The 19,574-nt window shown below is 40.1% G+C and overlaps 1 protein-coding gene across 3 annotated transcripts in view; it reads right to left on the reverse strand.

The window, feature by feature from the left end:
• Positions 1-19,306, reverse strand: part of RGS22 (regulator of G protein signaling 22) — a 154,379-nt gene extending 135,073 nt beyond the window's left edge. Inside the window, exons 1-3 of one of the 3 annotated variants that reach the window (XM_030937766.1) lie at positions 19,087-19,234; positions 18,567-18,595; positions 309-371 (exon numbers count right to left, since the gene is read on the reverse strand). In XM_030937766.1, the coding sequence (XP_030793626.1) occupies positions 309-371; positions 18,567-18,595; positions 19,087-19,111 (117 nt within the window). In that variant the 5' untranslated portion in view covers positions 19,112-19,234. Of the gene's footprint in view, positions 1-308; positions 372-18,566; positions 18,596-19,086 lie in introns of those variants that run through there. The other 2 variants (XM_030937765.1, XM_030937767.1) reach the window with 2 other exon arrangements.
• Positions 19,307-19,574: the final 268 nt, after the last annotated feature.

A 19,574-nucleotide genomic window follows, 5' to 3' on the forward strand; every position in this document is an offset into this window, starting at 1 on the left:
AGTGAAACACTATCTCAAAATAAATAAATAAATAAATAAATAAAAAGCCTAACATGGTGCCAAATACAGCTGAACCAGAGTTTGTACAGAATGCTTTATAATGGTTAGAAAAACTCCAGCTTTCTTCAATAATTTCTAAATATGATTCAAATCCAAATGATTATATAAAAAGATAAAACCTTTACCTAAATGCTTTAATATTTTTTAAAAAGCATTATCCCTGATAAATTGGTCTCACAAGATAATCCAGTGATTAAAATATTTTGCTTTGATAATATGTATTCGATAGATCATAATAATAAACTCACTGGAAGGCTCAGAAATTCATTAAAGTAGTCTACAAGGAAATCATCTGTTGCCAGAGAATCTTCCTGCAAAAAAAAAAAAAAAACATAAAAACACAGTATTATAATTATACAACGTTTTAAATCATGCCTATATTATTCTCTTATTCTGCTATGAATTTATCATCATGTAGATCTTCAAATCTCTTTTAGTCAGAAAACAGTGAACCCTCACTATAAACTGGACACAGTTTATAGTGTTTTATAGTTTCCTTCCAATCTCTGAAAGGAAAAAATAAGAAAACAGAAGGCAGCATATTCTTAAAACACTTTGCTACTATACTTAGTTGGAAAACAGAACACATGAAAAATACAGCACAACACTTAAATGAAACATCAACAAATACAAAATAATACCATCACATGGTAACTTTCACACAGACTTATTAAAATATATATATATTTCATAAAAATAAAGGAAAGTGTTTGAGAAGCAGTGTTTGGAGCCCAAATGAAATTGAGCGTGTAAATTTCTTAAATTGCCCAATGGAAGCGATAAAAGAAGTGAAGAAAATGTTGTACTGCCCCGCCACCCCAGAATGAGATACATTTTTTAATCTGGATCTTGCTTCACTTTTGCATGAGGAATCTTTGACAATGCATGTGTTCTAAGAATAAAGATTGTATACATTTTTTCCATAACTATCTCATCCACCAACATAGCCACTTTTCATATTGGCAAAATTGAAAAGCCACTGCCAAGAACAAAATCTCTCTTCCAAATCCTAAGACACCTTATTTTATTAGTAATTGTTTCCATTATGTCAAAAGCACATCATGGCATAACTGTTATATGGTACATGTGTTTATTTTGTTATTCATAATTATATTGCAATTTTGAAAATCTAACATGAAAGTTGACAATATGACACAATGCTCTTATTTCCATATGGCTGATTACTTTCTTTTTATACTGGCCAATTTTTAAAAATGTACTGAAGTATATAGTGCTATAAAGAAGACACTATAGCATATTGCACCTATTTTGGAAAGTAGATTTTCAGGGTAATTTCTTTAAGTAATTGCAGCAACAGAAGAGAGTTATAAACAATCACTTATAGAATTTACATCAAGAAACTTACTAGAAACCTTAAAACAAAAGATTTAGTTTTCTAAAAATTTCAACTGATTAAAATAACAACAAACTAAGGATTTAATAAATTTACTACCTTAGTAGTAGTACCTTAGTAGCACGTGCTCAAAGAGAGTCCTGATTGGCAAAGTCTAACAAAGCAGAACAAGGCAGATATACTTTTGGGGGAAACTACAAGGCATTTAATAACCTATCAAACTTTACCTTCCAAAGTTACTTTAATAATTCCAACTGTATTTAGTGGACTATCTAGTTTTTGCTAACTCTTATGAGAAAACATCTGAATTCTGGGTGGAAGGCATTGTGCTACAATAAGGGTGGACAAATTTGGCAGTACTGGATCACATGATCAAAAATCCACAGATGTGAACAGTGTATATCTTAAATAACATACAGTAGTGCAGTACAATCCCTTGTTAGTTTTTCTAAAATATACATTTCATTTTTAATTTTTAGCCATAATACAGAATATGTATTTCATAGCACCAGGTGGACCTAAGTATTACCTAGAATTGCCACACTGCCTGAAATTTCTAATTTTCAGATTCATATATTCATTTCCAGATGTCTTGCACTTCTAAAAGATTCTAACTCAATGAACTATCTGAGAGGAGATACTAGTTTTCTTTTTGTTTTGAGACAAGGTCTTGCCCTGTCACCCAAGCTGGAGTGCAGAGGCGTGATCTCAGCTCACTGCAACCTCCGCCTCCTGGGTTCAAGTGATTATCATGCCTTTGCCTCCTATCTGGGACTACAGGTGCCCACCACCATGCCCGGCTACTTTCTGTATTTATTTTTATTTTTTTTTATTTTTATTATACTTTAAGTTCTAGGGTACATGTGCATAACGTGCAGGTTTGTTACATATGTATATTTGTGCCATGTTGGTGTGCTGCACCCATCAACTCGTCAGCACCCATCAGTTCATCATTTATATCATGTATAACTCCCCGATGCAATCCCTCCCCCCTCCCCCCTCCCCATGATATGCCCCAGTGTGTGATGTTCCCCTTCCCGAGTCCAAGTGATCTCATTGTTCAGTTCCCACCTATGAGTGAGAACATGCGGTGTTTGGTTTTCTCTTCTTGTGATAGTTTGCTAAGAATGATAGTTTCCAGCTGCATCCATGTCCCTACAAAGGACGCAAACTCATCCTTTTTTATGGCTGCATAGTATTCCATGGTGTATATGTGCCACATTTTCTTAATCCAGTCTGTCACAGATGGACATTTGGGTTGATTCCAAGTCTTTGCTATTGTGAATAGTGCTGCAATAAACATACGTGTGCATGTGTCTTTGTAGTAAAATAATTTATAATCCTTTGGGTATATACCCAGTAGTGGGATGGCTGGGTCATATGGTACATCTAGTTATAGATCCTTGAGGAATTGCCATACTGTTTTCCATAATGGTTGAACTAGTTTACAATCCTACCAACAGTGTAAAAGTGTTCCTATTTCTCCACATCCTCTCCAGCACCTGTTGTTGCCTGACTTTTTAATGATTGCCATTCTAACTGGTGTGAGATGGTATCTCATTGTGGTTTTGATTTGCATTTCTCTGATGGCGAGTGATGATGAGCATTTTTTCATGTGTCTGTTGGCCGTATGAATGTCTTCTTTTGAGAAATGTCTGTTCATATCCTTTGCCCACTTTTTGATGGGGTTGTTTGTTTTTTTCTTGTATATTTGTTTGAGTTCTTTGTAGATTCTGGATATTAGCCCTTTGTCAGATGAGTAGATTGCAAAAATTTTCTCCCATTCTGTAGGTTGCCTGTTCACTCTGATGGTAGTTTCTTTTGCTGTGCAGAAGCTCTTTAGTTAAATGAGATCCCATTTGTCAATTTTGGCTTTTGCTGCCGTTGCTTTTGGTGTTTTAGACATGAAGTCCTTGCCCATGCCTATGTCCTGAATGGTACTACCTAGATTTTCTTCTAGGGTTTTTATGGTATTAGGTCTAACATTTAAGTCTCTAATCCATCTTGAATTAATCTTCGTATAAGGAGTAAGGAAAGGATCCAGTTTCAGCTTTCTACTTATGGCTAGCCAATTTTCCCAGCACCATTTATTAAATAGGGAATCCTTTCCCCATTTCTTGTTTCTCTCAGGTTTGTCAAAGATCAGATGGCTGTAGATGTGTGGTATTATTTCTGAGGACTCTGTTCTGTTCCATTGGTCTATATCTCTGTTTTGGTACCAGTACCATGCTGTTTTGGTTACTGTAGCCTTGTAGTATAGTTTGAAGTCAGGTAGCGTGACGCCTCCAGCTTTGTTCTTTTGACTTAGGATTGTCTTGGCAATGCGGGCTCTTTTTTGGTTCCATATGAACTTTAAAGCAGTTTTTTCCAATTCTGTGAAGAAACTCATTGGTAGCTTGATGGGGATGGCATTGAATCTATAAATAACCTTGGGCAGTATGGCCATTTTCACAATATTGATTCTTCCTATCCATGAGCATGGTATGTTCTTCCATTTGTTTGTGTCCTCTTTGATTTCACTGAGCAATGGTTTGTAGTTCTCCTTGAAGAGGTCCTTTACATCCCTTGTAAGTTGGATTCCTAGGTATTTTATTCTCTTTGAAGCAATTGTGAATGGAAGTTCATTCCTGATTTGGCTCTCTGCTTGTCTGTTACTGGTGTATAAGAATGCTTGTGATTTTTGCACATTAATTTTGTATCCTGAGACTTTGCTGAAGTTGCTTAAGGAGATTTTGGGCTGAGACGATGGGGTTTTCTAAATATACAATCATGTCATCTGCAAACAGGGACAATTTGACTTCTTCTTTTCCTAACTGAATACCTTTTATTTCTTTCTCTTGCCTGATTGCCCTAGCCAGAACTTCCAACACTATGTTGAATAGGAGTGGTGAGAGAGGGCATCCCTGTCTTGTGCCAGTTTTCAAAGGGAATTTTTCCAGTTTTTGCCCATTCAGGATGATATTAGCTGTGGGTTTGTCATAAATAGCTCTTATTATTTTGAGTTACGTTCCATCAATACCGAATTTATTGAGCGTTTTTAGCATGAAGGGCTGTTGAATTTTGTCAAAAGCCTTTTCTGCATCTATTGAGATAATCATGTGGTTCTTGTCTTTGGTTCTGTTTATATGCTGGATTACGTTTATTGATTTGCGAATGTTGAACCAGCCTTGCATCCCAGGGATGAAGCCCACTTGATCATGGTGGATAAGCTTTTTGATATGCTGCTGAATCCAGTTTGCCAGTATTTTATTGAGGATTTTTGCATCAATGTTCATCAGGGATATTGGTCTAAAATTCTCTTTTTTTGTTGTGTCTCTGCCAGGCTTTGGTATCAGGATGATGTTGGCCTCATAAAATGGGTTAGGGAGGATTCCCTCTTTTTCTATTGATTGGAATAGTTTCAGAAGGAATGGTACCAGCTCCTCCTTGTACCTCTGGTAGAATTCAGCTGTGAATCCATCTGGTCCTGGACTTTTTTTGGTGGGTAGGCTATTAATTGTTGCCTCAATTTCAGAGCCTGCTATTGGTCTATTCAGGGATTCAACTTCTTCCTGGTTTAGTCTTGGGAGAGTGTAAGTGTCCAGGAAATTATCCATTTCTTCTAGATTTTCTAGTTGATTTGCATAGAGGTGTTTATAGTATTCTCTGATGGTAGTTTGTATTTCTGTGGGGTCGGTGGTGATATCCCCTTTATCATTTTTTATTGCATCTATTTGATTCCTCTCTCTTTTCTTCTTTATTAGTCTTGCTAGCGGTCTGTCAATTTTGTTGATCTTTTGAAAAAACCAACTCCTGGATTCATTGATTTTTTGGAGGGTTTTTTGTGTCTCTATCTCCTTCAGTTCTGCTCTGATCTTAGTTATTTCTTGCCTTCTGCTAGCTTTTGAATGTGTTTGCTCTTGCCTCTGTAGTTCTTTTAATTGTGATGTTAGAGTGTCAATTTTAGATCTTTCCTGCTTTCTCTTGTGGGCATTTAGTGCTATAAATTTCCCTCTACACACTGCTTTAAATGTGTCCCAGAGATTCTGGTAGGTTGTATCTTTGTTCTCATTGATTTCAAAGAACATCTTTATTTCTGCTTTCATTTCGTTATGTACCCAGTAGTCATTCAGGAGCAGGTTGTTCAGTTTCCATGTAGTTGAGCGGTTTTGATTGAGTTTCTTAGTCCTGAGTTCTAGTTTGATTGCACTGTGGTCTGAGAGACAGTTTGTTATAATTTCTCTTCTTTTACATTTGCTGAGGAGTGCTTTACTTCCAATTATGTGGTCAATTTTGGAATAAGTGCGATGTGGTGCTGAGAAGAATGTATATTCTGTTGATTTGGGGTGGAGAGTTCTATAGATGTCTATTAGGTCCGCTTGGTGCAGAGATGAGTTCAATCCCTGGATATCCTTGTTAACTTTCTGTCTCGTTGATCTGTCTAATGTTGACAGTGGAGTGTTGAAGTCTCCCATTATTATTGTATGGGAGTCTAAGTCTCTTTGTAAGTCTCTAAGGACTTGCTTTATGAAACTGGGTGCTCCTGTATTGGGTGCATATATATTTAGGATAGTTAGCTCTTCCTGTTGAATTGATCCCTTTACCATTATGTAATGGCCTTCTTTGTCTCTTTTGAACTTTGATGGTTTAAAGTCTGTTTTATCAGAGACTAGGATTGCAACCCCTGCTTTTTTTTGTTCTCCATTTGCTTGGTAGATCTTCCTCCATCCCTTTATTTTGAGCCTTTGTGCATCTTTGCACGTGAGATGGGTCTCCTGAATACAGCAGACTGATGGGTCTTGACTCTTTATCCAGTTTGCCAGTCTGTGTCTTTTAATTGGAGCATTTAGTCCATTCACATTTAAGGTTAATATTGTTATGTGTGAACTTGATCCTGCCATTATGATATTAACTGGTTATTTTGCTCGTTAGTTGATGCAGTTTCTTCCTAGCCTCGATGGTCTTTACATTTTGGCATGTTTTTGCAATGGCTGGTACCGGTTGTTCCTTTCCATGTTTAGGGCTTCCTTCAGGGTCTCTTGTAAGGCAGGCCTGGTGGTGACAAAATCTCTAAGCATTTGCTGATCTGTAAAGGATTTTATTTCTCCTTCACTTATGAAACTTAGTTTGGCTGGATATGAAATTCTGGGTTGAAAATTCTTTTCTTTAAGAATGTTGAATATTGGCCCCCACTCTCCTCTGGCTTGTAGAGTTTCTGCCGAGAGATCTGCTGTTAGTCTGATGGGCTTCCCTTTGTGGGTAACCCGACCTTTCTCTCTGGCTGCCCTTAAGATTTTTTCCTTCATTTCAACTTTGGTGAATCTGGCAATTATGTGTCTTGGAGTTGCTTTTCTGGAGGAGTATCTTTGTGGCGTTCTCTGTATTTCCTGAATTTGAATGTTGGCCTGCCCTACTAGGTTGGGGAAGTTCTCCTGGATGATATCCTGAAGAGTGTTTTCCAAGTTGGTTCCAATTTCCCCCTCACTTTCAGGCACCCCAATCAGACGTAGATTTGGTCTTTTTACATAATCCCATACTTCTTGCAGGCTTTGTTCATTTCTTTTTCTTCTTTTTTCTTTTGGTTTCTCTTCTCGCTTCATTTCATTCATTTGATCCTCAATCGCTGATACTCTTTCTTCCAGTTGATTGAGTCGGTTACTGAAGCTTGTGCATTTGTCACGTATTTCTCGTGTCATGGTTTTCATCTCTGTCATTTCGTTTATGACCTTCTCTGCATTAATTAGTCTAGCTGTCAATTCTTCCACTCTTTTTTCAAGATTTTTAGTTTCCTTGCGCTGGGTACGTAATTCCTCCTTTAGCTCTGAGAAGTTTGATGGACTGAAGCCTTCTTCTCTCATCTCGTCAAAGTCATTCTCTGACCAGCTTCGATCCGTTGCTGGTGATGGGCTGCGCTCCTTTGCAGGGGGAGATGGGCTCTTATTTTTTGAATTTCCAGCTTTTCTGCCCTGCTTTTTCCCCATCTTTGTGGTTTTATCTGTCTCTGGTCTTTGATGATGGTGACGTACTGATGGGGATTTGGTATAGGTGTCCTTCCTGTTTGATAGTTTTCCTTCTGACAGTCAGGACCCTCAGCTATAGGTCTGTTGGAGATTGCTTGAGGTCCACTCCAGACCCTGTTTGCCTGGGTATCAGCAGCAGAGGTTGCAGAAGATAGAATATTGCTGAACAGCAAGTGTACCTGTCTGATTCTTACTTTGGAAGCTTCCTCTCAGGGGTGTACTCCACCCTGTGAGGTGTGGGGTGTCAGACTGCCCCTAGTGGGGGATGTCTCCCAGTTAGGCTACTCAGGGGTCAGGGACCCACTTGAGCAGGCAGTCTGTCCGATCTCATATCTGGAGATCCACTGCTTTCTTCAAAGCTGTCAGACAGAGTCGTTCGCGTCTGCTCAGGCCTCTGCTGCTTCCCCTGTTGTTGTTTTAGCTGTGCCCTGCCCCCAGAGGTGGAGTCTATATAGACAGGCAGGTTTCCTTGAGCTGCTGTGAGCTCCACCCAGTTCGAGCTTCCCAGTGGCTTTGTTTACCTACTTAAGCCTCAGCAATGGCGGGCGCCCCTCCCCCAGCCTTGCTGCTGCCTTGCGGTTAGATCGTCGCAGACTGCTGTGTTAGCAATGAGGGAGGCTCCGTGGGCGTGAGACCCTCCTGGCCAGGTGAGGGATATATTCTTCTGGTGTGCCCGTTTGCTTAAAGCGTGGTATTGGGGTGGGAGTTACCCGATTTTCCAGGTGTTGTGTGTCTGAGTTCCCCTGGCTAGGAAAACGGATTCCCTTCCCCCTTGGCTTCCAGGTGAGGCGATGCCTCGCCCTGCTTCAGCTCTCGCTGGTCAGGCTGCAGCAGCTGACCAGCACCGATTGTCCAGCACTCCCTAGTGAGATGACCCCAGTACCTCAGTTGAAAATGCAAAAATCACCGGTCTTCTGTGTCGCTCGCGCTGGGAGTTGGAGACTGGAGCTGTTCCTATTCAGCCATCTTGCTCCGCCCCTCTAATTTCTGTATTTTTTGTAGAGACAAGTTTTCACCATGTTGCCCAGGCTGGTCTCGAAGTCCTGGCCTCAAGTGATCTGCCCGCCTCGGCCTCCTAAAGTGCTGGGATTACAAGCATGAGCCACCATGCCCAGCCCTGTTTTGTTTTTGTTTTTTTCCTTAACGTATTTCAGATAGATAACTTTGAATGAATAATTAGAAAATGAAATAGAAGATACATACGGCAATCCCAATTTTTTGTCGTATTCAACAGATATAAATATACTCTGTCAAACTGCCATAAAGGTTTTCAAAGTTTACTCTAGATTCCTGAGCTCAGCTCATCTCACCAGGGACTGGTAAGAGTTCTCAGGTGGCAGCAGTGGCACTGCTCTAACCCCTTGGTGACTTGACATTTCCTAGGCATTCAGTCATATCCTTTGGTTTGCACTTACAGAAAACTATGAAAACCTCATGTATTATCAAATACATCAAAATCAATATTTCTTTTCTAAAATTGTGCCTTAATTTCTATCAATATCAAACCTCAGCAATTGCGTTGATATTGGGTAGTTACACAATGGGAAATAAAGTGTTCCCTCCAAGTGTGATCTGCTCACCCACATGTGGCACTTGAGTGGAAAGGCTTGTCCTTCTCTTAGTAAATAAAGGAACCTATTTTCCCACTGCAGTTTCTAGTTCAATGTGTTCAAATCTTGTCACATCAGTAAGCAGTCTTGTAAACCCATGAGTATCTGATAAGCCCTTTACATCACAAACCCTTTAATTAAAATAAATAAATTAATTAATTAAGGCCTTGAGCTGAAGAAGTAACTCAGTTACTCTCAAAGAGTTTCCACAATCTCATTACTTGGCTATATTAAAATGCTCTAAGTCTCTATGCTTAGGTTTAACATCTTCCAAATAATCAATAAACTGGTGATGGTTAATGGTATAATCAAGAAGAAAACTGAGTTAGAATCATTTCCTCCATTACATCATTCCATAAACCTGACTGCAAAATTTGCAACACAGATTCTCTGTTGAATGAAGGTAGGAACACTTCTTCAGAATTGAATGTACTCTTGAAACCCGTTTTTTTTTTTTTTTTTTTTTTTTTTTTTTTTTTTTTTATGTATTACAGGTGTGCCATCTGTGGAAATGAAGTCAGCTTTTCCATTTTTAGTCCAAACTTCTCAAATGTCTTACTGAAAGAGGGTTAACAAAATAGTTTATGTGTGCTTGCTAATTATGGTAGGTAAAATTTTTTGCTTAAAGTTATTTTGCTGCACCTTCAAATCAGATGAACTACAATTTTTTTTCTTTTTTCTTTTTTTTTTTTTTGAGACAGGGTCTTGCTCTGTCACTTCGGCGCTTAACTAATTTAAAAAACTTTTTTTTTTTTTTGTAGAGACAGGGTCTCACTATATTGCCTATGCTGGTCTTGAACTCCTGGGCTCAAGCAATCCTCCCACCTAGACCTTCCAAAGTGCTGGGATTACAAGCATGAGCCACCACACCCAGTCCAATTTCTTTACAACTCTAAAAGATGCAAGATATACAAAGACATTGTAAGCAAGGAAGAGGAAATAAGAAGACAAAAAACCCACAGTCCAAGAAAGAATATGATACATGCCATAAGAGAATTACAATATAAACTGTTTCTTCCAAAGGAAGGAAAGATGTTATCTGGTAAGAAGAATCAGAAAAGACTCAAGTGGGAAAAATGGCATTTGAAATGCATTTCAAATAACTTCAAATTCTGTATTTAGAAATATAAATATGAGGGGTAATAATGCTGAGTACACAGAGAAATGCATGAGCAAAGGAGAGAGGCCAGAAAGCAAGACAGCATAGTAGGTGTCTCTGGGGAATGGGGGCAAGAATCAACTGAGAAGGAGCTTGAAGAACTTTCTAGGACATGAAAATGTTCTACATATGCATTGGAGTTTGGATTACACATGTATATGTATACATTTGTCAAAATTCACCAAATTATTCTTTAAATGTTTGCATTTCAGTGTATAAATTTTGCATCAACAAAAGAATCATAAACTCATACTGAATACTATTAATAGTTCATGATACTCATGAAGTATTTAGAGGTGAAGTTTATCAATGTCTGTAACTTACTTTAAAATGCATAAAAAATAAGATGGACTGATGGATGGATGATGAGATAGGCCAGCTATGTGAAAAAAACAAATGTAATAAAAATTGTGAAATCTTAGTGGTAGGTATATCAGTGTTCACTATACAATTCTTTTACTTCTTACATGTTTATATTTTTTCCTAGTAAAATGTTTGGAGGGGGGCCTTATTACAAGGAAATAAGATCAAGTTTCTCTGCACATTATGGACAGGCTTCTTAGCCTTCTGTGTATTAAATAACAGATTCTCAAATCAGCATCATTGCCTCTAGAATAAATTCCTGGTTATCTGACCATCTTCTGACTACTACTCTGGACTCCTATCTACCAAGGGACCGACCTCTGGTTCACCGTCCTATCCATCATATGCCAAACCCCATCTTTCCTATTCTTTCTTATCCATACCACCCTATGGGTCAGTCTTCCTAGCCACACCTCATTTAATACAAGGGATCCATTTGTTCCCCCAGTCTCCAATCCTTTTCTACCACAAAAAGGGCTTATGGTGAATGCAATTTGGCTCCTGCCCACTGTCCAGCCTTATCTCATACTACAGGCTGTAGTCATAGCAATTTTTTTACAGTTTCGCACCTTTGCACATGTTGATTATTCCGCCCAGAAAAATTTTCCCTCGTATTCACGTACCCACCTTTTTTCTTCTCCAGAAGTCTGGAGTAGTGGTCATCTGTATTTCCCCTATAAAAACCTTCATCACGTCATACTGTAATTGTTTACATGTCTCATCCTGGATTGTGAACTTCTGGAGGAAAAGGGCTGTTCCCTATTTATTCTTTTAATTTTTTCAATGCCTTTAGACAGTAAACGTTTACAACATTTTTTACTGAATAATTGAAAGATTACGCTGAGGACACGAAACCTAAAGAGAAAAGACTAATAACTTAAAAAAAAAAAAAAACTCTAACAAATAATACTAATTAAAAGAAGAGATACTGTCAAAAGAGAAAAAGAGTCAGAAAAAGAGAATGCAAGGTAAGACAAGCTCCACAACACATCTTGTTGAAAGTATGGCTTGCCTAGATCAAGGCATTTTTGACATTTGAAAACCAAAAGCCCATGTATCAGATCCCCACTGGTTTGTAAAATTATATTTTCTATAAATGAAGTCTATGAAAGAGGAAGATATTAAAATGGTTCATGCAATGAGGAGCAAAAGTATGGACTCTGCTTTTATCCTCCAAAGGTTATCATCACAGATTACCTCAGTATCTATCCAGAAGTACTTTTCCATCGGCCTTCTGTCCTATCCTCTCCCGCCCTCCCCTCCCCTCTCCTCCCCTCCCCTCTCCTCCCCTCCCCTCCCCTCCCTTCACCTCCCTTCCCTTCTCTTCTCTTCTCTTCTCCCCTTCCCTTTCCTTCTCTCTGTCTCTCTCTCTCAACAAGTACCCAAAAGACTTGAGAAGGTGAAGAAAGCTCTGGACGCCCCAACCCCCTGCCCCCGCCACTTTTATTTTATTTTATTTTATTTTATTTTATTTTATTTTATTGAGATGGAATCTTACTCTGTCACCAGGCTGGAGTGCAGTGGCACAATCTCGGCTCACTGCAACCTCCGCCTCCCAGGTTCAAGAGATTCTCCTGCCTCAGCCTCCTGAGTAGCTGGGACTACAGGCACGTGCCACCACGCCCAGCTAATTTTTGTATTTTTAGTAGAGACAGGGTTTCACCATGTTGGCCAGGATAGTCTGAATCTCCTGACCTCATGATCCACCTACCTCAGCCTCCCAAAGTGCTGGGATTACAGGTGTGAGCCACCGCGCCTGGCCTGGACTCGCTTTTATTCAGTCATATCTCGAATTATACCTACTAGGCTTAAGACAATTCATTAGGCACAAATACCCTAAGGTTTTCTCCTTGTACAAAGATCTTTACAACTCACTGCAAAGATCGTGCCACTGCCCTCCAGCCTGGGCGACAGAGCAAGACTCTGTCTCAAAAAACAAAAAAAAACAAAAAAAAACAAAACAAAAAAAAAAACGATCTTTACAACTCAATATACTTATTTAAAGCAGAGAGTATCTCACACCCTTGGTCACCTTTTCTCCCATTCTATACGGTTAGAAAGAGGATGTGGCAAACTTCTCTAAATCCCAATGTACTTTCAATTCAAACCTCACACTTAACACTTAACTGCTTATCCTTTTACTGTTTCATATTAAAGGCCATCTCTCTGATCAGAAGGTATGCTACTTTGGGGATTAATAACAATGTTTATACCCAGTAGTGTCTAATATGGCCATACGTTGAAAAAGTTGCTTAATGATATACTTATTTACTAACTTATCAATGGGACTGCTAACAGTTTCTGTAGTTCCAAAAAAGCATCAGAGAATTTGATTCCTACCCAGAGTAAAGGATTCCATACAGATGAAAGAATTCCAAATAGCCTAACACTTTACAAAGGACCTCTGGGACCTGTCTTAGTTTCCTAAAGACTTGTTCACAACACTTCGGGCCGCTAGCTCTGCAACCTCTTAACGAAACAAGAACAGGAGAAAGTAGGGGTGGCACTTAGGTCTAGCCCTGCCTTCCAGTGTTTCCATATAAAGCTGCCTAGTGTGTCAGCCCCAGTAGGCTCTCACTGTTCATTTAACCCAATTATATATAATTTAACATATTTTATTTGAAAAAAAAACACCAAGTGGTCATTAATTGCCAAGTAATTAGTCATGTTTATGAGGACTGGAATTATGGACCTTTTTTCTATACAGTTGTCCTTTGGTATCCACTGGAGATTGGTTCCAGGACCCCCCACAGATACTGAAATCTGGGGATGCTCAAGTCCCTCATATAAAATGGCATAGTATTTGCATATAACCTACACCCATCCTCCCATGTACTTTAAATCATCTCTAGATTTCTTACAATACCTAATACAATATAAATGTTATGTAAATGGTTGTTATCCTGTATTTTTAAAGTTTGTATTTTTTTCTGAATTTTTTTTTTTTTTTTTTTGAGACAGAGTCTTACTCTCTCACCAAGGCTGGAGTGCAATGGCGTGATCTGGGCTCACTGCAACCTCCACCTCCCAGGTTCAAGCGATTCTCCTGCTTCAGCCTCCCTAGTGGCTGGGACTACAGGCATGTGCCATCACGTCCAGCTAATTTTTGTATTTCTGGTAGAGACGCAGTTTCACCACATTGGCCAGGCTGGTCTCGAACTCCTGACCTCAGGTGATCCACCCGCAACAGCCTCCCAAAGTGCTGGGGTTACAGGTGTGAGCCACTGCACCTGGCCTTTTTCTGAATATTTTCAATCCAAGTTTGGTTGAATCTACAAATGTGGAATCCATGGATATGGAGAGCCAACTAGTTACTGTATGTTAAAATAATGAGAATGTCTTCATGCTTGAGAAATACCCTATGTTTATTATAATTTCATTCAACCTGTAAAAATAACAAAATAGAAACTTGAACAGACTAAAAATTAGCTAAAAATGAATACCATTTCTAACAAGTAAAATACAAGTAAATACTGCTTAAAGCTAAAGTTTATCTTAATTTGATGGTAAGATTACAAGGTATTCTCTTTTTTAACTTTTCCTTTTTTAAACAGCGTTCAATCTGCTTTTAAAGTTAATAAAACTGTGGGTTTTTTAAATCAGAAAACCTTCAACAAAATAGATCATTACACTACAATGTTTTTACTCCATAAAGAATTTTCTTTCTTGGATTCAATTTTTTGATGGAAGACTTGATAAAGACTTTTTTTTTTTTTTGAAGCCTGGCACACTTACTTGCATAGTTGCAAACAAACTACTTTTAAGGCACAAGAAAAAGACATTATTTTAAATATAAAAGTCAGGTACTTAAATCTTTACTATTAATGCACTCTATTTTAATGATAAAAAAAATTTAAGAGTCACTCTCACTTTAAACTTTCTGAATGTGTACCTTACACCTTACTTTAGCTGTAAGTTTAAAGTGAGAGTGACTCCTAAATTTTTATTTTTATTTATTTTATTTTTTTGAGATGGGGTCTCGCTCTGTTGCCCTGGCTGGAGTGTGGTGGTGTGATCTTGGCTCGCTGCAACCTCTGCCTTCTGGGTTCAAGCAATTCTCCTGCCTCAGCCTCCCGAGTAGCTGGGACTACAGGCACTCCCCGCTAATTTTTTTTTTTTTTTGTATTTTTAGTAGAGACAAGGTTTCACTGTGGTAACCAGGATGGTCTCAATCTCCTGACTTTGTGATCCGCCCCACCTTGACCTCCCAAAGTGCTGGGATTATAGGCATGTGCCACTGTGCCCAGCCCTAAATTTTAATGTGTAAATTTTGTAATTCACTCTCACTTTAAACTTTCTCAATGTGTACCTTATACCTAGGTAAAAAATTAAAAATATATACAAGGTATGTGTTCCTGACAAACACTTTATTCTAAATGAGTTATTCTATCCTTTGACGATGAAGACCACATGTTAAGTTTCAAATATTATTTTGTGGGTGTCCACAACAGCACTGTACTTTTAGATCCACTGAGAAAATACAATATGAAAAAAAAAGTTGGTATGAACACAGGAGCACAAAACCAAAAAAACAAAAAACAGAAAACTACTTAAATAAAATAATAAAATATTTTTCTCAATCATAAGCAGTTGTAATCATAAGGCATTAATCATAAAGTATTGTGGTTTCCCAAATATCAGGGACCCAGGCCCCTCTGATCTTATGTCTCTGCCATCCTCAAGATGCCAGGTCCATCTCATGATCTAAGATGACTGCTTTAGCTCCAGCATTACAACTTTATTCCAGCCAGCAGAAAAGAAGAAAAAGGGTTCCTTCTTTTCTTCTACACTTATGTAAGTATTAAAGTTAGAATAACCCAGCTTCTAACTGTGGCTCAACTAATTACTAACTGTGTGACCTAAGGGTCTGTTATTTGATCTCTATAAACATCAGCTCTCCAGAGAAGTAGGACACAACACTTCTGCTTACGTCGTATTGGCCAGAATTTGGTTCCATAAACACATTTGGCTGCAAGGGAAACTAGAAAACATAGTCTTAACTTGGGATAGCAATGGTTCTAATATCTACTATGGAAAAGGAGAGAATGGAGTTTGGGGAACTACAGGTCCCTGACACATTTTTCCTAAGAATATGTAATTTATTAATGAGAACAATATTTTCACACTTTGGAAAAACAGGGGTAACTACATGTGCAAGACATGTTAATTATTTAATCTATAGACAATACTTGGTTGAGCATGTGAATTTGAGAATCTGGTTATAAACTGGTCTCAGCTAAAAGCTGCTCAGAGCTCACAGGCAGTCTGGATGATGTTAGTTGGAAAGGCTTAATGGAGGAGATTAGCTGGGCCTTGAAGAATGTGCAACATTATGAAATAGATGGGGAAGGGCAACTGAGACAAAATTTGACAGCAAAGGCAAGGAGACAAGTCGGGTATAGTTTGGCTGGGGCAGGAGGCATGTGGATGTAGTTTATAAACGAAACCAAAAACAGTAAGAATGTTGTCTTTATCACAGAGAAAAGCATTGGGAGATAAGGTTAAAGAAGGCTGAAAAGTTATAGAAAAGGTTTTGAAGGCTAAAGCAAAGCATTTGACATTTTGGCTTTACCAGTTACAAGATATGTGGCCTCAGGCCCATTTAGTTAACCACTGGGAACTTCGACCTCCTCTTCTGTGAAATGTGGGCAGTAATAACCACCTAATAGTGTTGTTAGTAGCTAGTATGTGGTTAGCACCTAATAGGGTTGTTAGTAGCTAGTATGTGGTCAGCATTCAATAAATACTAGTTATTAATAAAAGCTCTGAGCAAGCTAGTAACATGGTAATGTTTTAAAAAATTAATAGCAATCTGATAGCCAGGGTAAGAGTGACAGGAGAAGGAAAAATCTAAAGGCAGACAGAGCAAAGGAATAGGAAGTAATCTAATACAACTGATGCTCAGGAGCTTGAATTTTACGCTTTAGACAAAAAAAAACTGGAGTTGGCAGAAGGACTATTGGAGGCAATGACATCAGTTAGGATTACAACCAAAGTCCAGGCCCAGGGTGGGGGCCTGAAATGAGACAGTAGTTGTGTGGATGGAGAAAAAGATAGGGCTACGAAAAGAGCTTGGTAAATGATTGCAGGCAGGGGATGAAGAAAAGGGAAGAAAGGCTTTGATATGAGTGACTGGCCAGTGGCACCGCAAATCAAAATAAGAAGTGGAGGAAAAACAGCATGGTGTTGGGGTGCCTGGGGAGAGTTCAGTTTAGACTGTTGACACGGACATTCAGATGATGAAGAGTCCCAATAACCCACTGGATATATAGAGCTGGCATTAAAAGTGGTGTCTGGACTGGAGTTGTGGAGATGTGGAAGTCCCACAAAACAGGGGTACTGAAGAGGAGCTCACCCAGAGAAAGCCAGAGAACAGAATCCTGAAGGTCAGTACTTTCATGAGAAAAGAAAAAGAGAAGCCAGAAAGGGGGAATAATAATGAAAGATAAGAGAACTCAGAGACAGTGAAATCAAGCCAAGAGAAAGGGAATGCCTAGAGTCTTCAAGCTATCATGAGTTCACGGATGGGGCCAACACCGAAAATGGTTAGGTGAACTGCTCAAACGGTAAGTGGCGTGTTGTTGAGTGTTCTTCAGCAGTATGGGAAAAGATTTGCTGGCTTCAGAAATGCTCACCTCCTGCTGCAACTAAGAGTAGTTCAGGAAGGCCTGGAGCAGCTTAAAGAAATTTCCCATTAAAAGCAGAGTGGCTGGGCCTGGCATGGTGGCTCAGGTCCGTAATCCTAGCACTTCAGGAGGCCAAGGTGGGTGGATCGCTTGAGCCCAGGAATTCGAGACTGGCCTGGGCAACATGGTGAAACTCTGTCTCTACAAAAAATATAAAAATTAGCCAGGCGTGCTGGCACGTACCTATAGTGCCAGCAACTCGGATGGCTGAGCCAGGAAGATCACCTGAGCCCAGGGAGGTCAGGGCTGCAGTGAGCTGTGATGGGGCCACTACACTCCAGCCTGGGTGACAGAGGGAGACCCTGTCTGAAAATATGTGTGTGTGTGTGTATAATGTATTTTTTTTTTCTTAAAGCAGAGCTCTGCCAACATGGCCAGAAGATGGGAGGAATGACTGACTTGCTCTGTGTACCTTCAGTGGCTCTGTGTGTGTATGTGTGTATATGTGTGTGTGTGTGTGTGTGTCTGTCTCTCCCAGCAATGGACCGGAGCTCTGGAAAGGTGAATGTGAAAGCCACCAGCACACACAGCCTTAGCCCTTTCTTCTGCTATACTGTGAACTTCTTGAGACTTAACCTCAGCATCCAGGACCACACTATGACTATATAATCACTCATGTTTGTTGATTGAAAGCCAAAAGCAAATAAGATAATTAGCCAACATAGAAATAAGTGCTGGAAGACATAAATAAATAATAGAAGTGCTTAGAGCTCTTGGAATCAGACTCAGACCTTGGCAGGAATTAGGTTCTGACACCTCCTGTTTGTCTGTGTAACCTCAGGCAAGTTCCTTAACCACTGTATACAATGGGAATTATAATGGAACCCACCCTAAATGTAGCACTCACCTAAATGACAATATATAGGATATATTAGCAAAGTACTTTTATTATTTAACCTCTCTAGAAGTCTGAGCTGAGAGTATTTAGTACATTTGTAAAGGAATGATAAATTGACCACTCTTTATCCATCAATGCCATTTACTTTTGTTTACTCCAACCAGGAACTGCACAGCCACATCACAATACAGCCACGGAGATAAAACTTTCCTCTCATGGAGTCATTAAAGAGTTTAGAGAAATTAAATGAGGCCATTTATGTGAAAGAACTTTAATGATGAACAGCATCCACCGTACAAATTAATTGGCCCCTTCTTAAAAATGTGCCAGATAGAGAATTCAAAAAGATGTTGTACACAGTTATTACAATTGTTTCTAAACCAAAACTCTGGCAAAAAGGAGGAAAGAAAACACACAGCTTTCTTCTATGATCTAATATTTGCTATATTTTTAAAGGCCAAAGAAAAAAATAAATAGCCCCTTGAAATCGTACTTACAAATTCTTCTTCTGTAATAGTTGGTGGCTCTGAAACAAGACAAAATATTACATTATCTCCCTCAAAACTGATTTCCTTTGAGTGAATGAAATCATGGAAGACAGGACCTAGCCCTATGTTATACACGGGCACGCTCAGTACATTTCTGGCCCTCTGTTCATTCTCTGTACATGACTTGCATTTTAAGTTGGAATTCAAGGTGGAAGTGGGAAGGAAAGGCCTCTGGAATCCTGCCTGGTCACTAATTCACTGTGACCCAGCAGTTACCCTTCTTTATAGACGGAACCCTCTATTATTCTACGTACAATATGCAGAATTAAGCGAGATAATGCGGTGCCAGCGTAAACCGGCGAGGACGTGAAATTCGTCATGAAATCCAACAGGGCAGTGAAGCCCTTTTTTCTCATGTTTGGGAGCGGGGATACCTCCAGGAGGGCAGGAGGTAAAGTCCAGAGGCTGGCGCGTGGTGCGGCCCGGACGCCGCGGGCTGGTCCTCCGTCCCTGTGGGGCCGCCACCTACCCGCTGTGAGCCTTTTCTCTGGCATGCCGTCGCCTCTGCCCGCTCCTGGAGCCCGCGCGGGCCGTCAGGGCCCCAGCGCGCTGGCCCAGCGCGGGTCAGGGCCGGAGCGACGCGGCGGCGGCGCGCGGGCTCCGGAGCTACGCCGGCTCGTGTGGCGCGCAAGGCGCCGGGGTTGCTATGGAGCTTAGACAATGCGGCCGCCCTGCGAGGCCCAGGCCGGCCGGTCAGGCGCCTTTCAGGGTTACCAAGCTGCGATGGGAATGACCCAGCCTCCCCGCCTTCCCTTCCTCCTCCTTTTGGGCAGGGGCCAGAGCCGCGAAGGGCTGGGGACGGACGCGCGTGCGGATCCCCGTCGCAGTCACCCGGGAGGGGCGCCCTGGAGAAGCCTGTGGCCCTCGAGACCCGACTGGCCGCTAATTTGTTACTGTGGGACCGCGGCTCAGGCCCATTCTTCCTCCACTACAGCCAAACAGCACCGGCTAGAGAAA

The sequence above is a fragment of the Rhinopithecus roxellana genome, chromosome 9 (genome assembly GCF_007565055.1).
Source record: "Rhinopithecus roxellana isolate Shanxi Qingling chromosome 9, ASM756505v1, whole genome shotgun sequence".
In the NCBI taxonomy this organism is placed as follows: Eukaryota; Metazoa; Chordata; class Mammalia; order Primates; family Cercopithecidae; genus Rhinopithecus; species Rhinopithecus roxellana.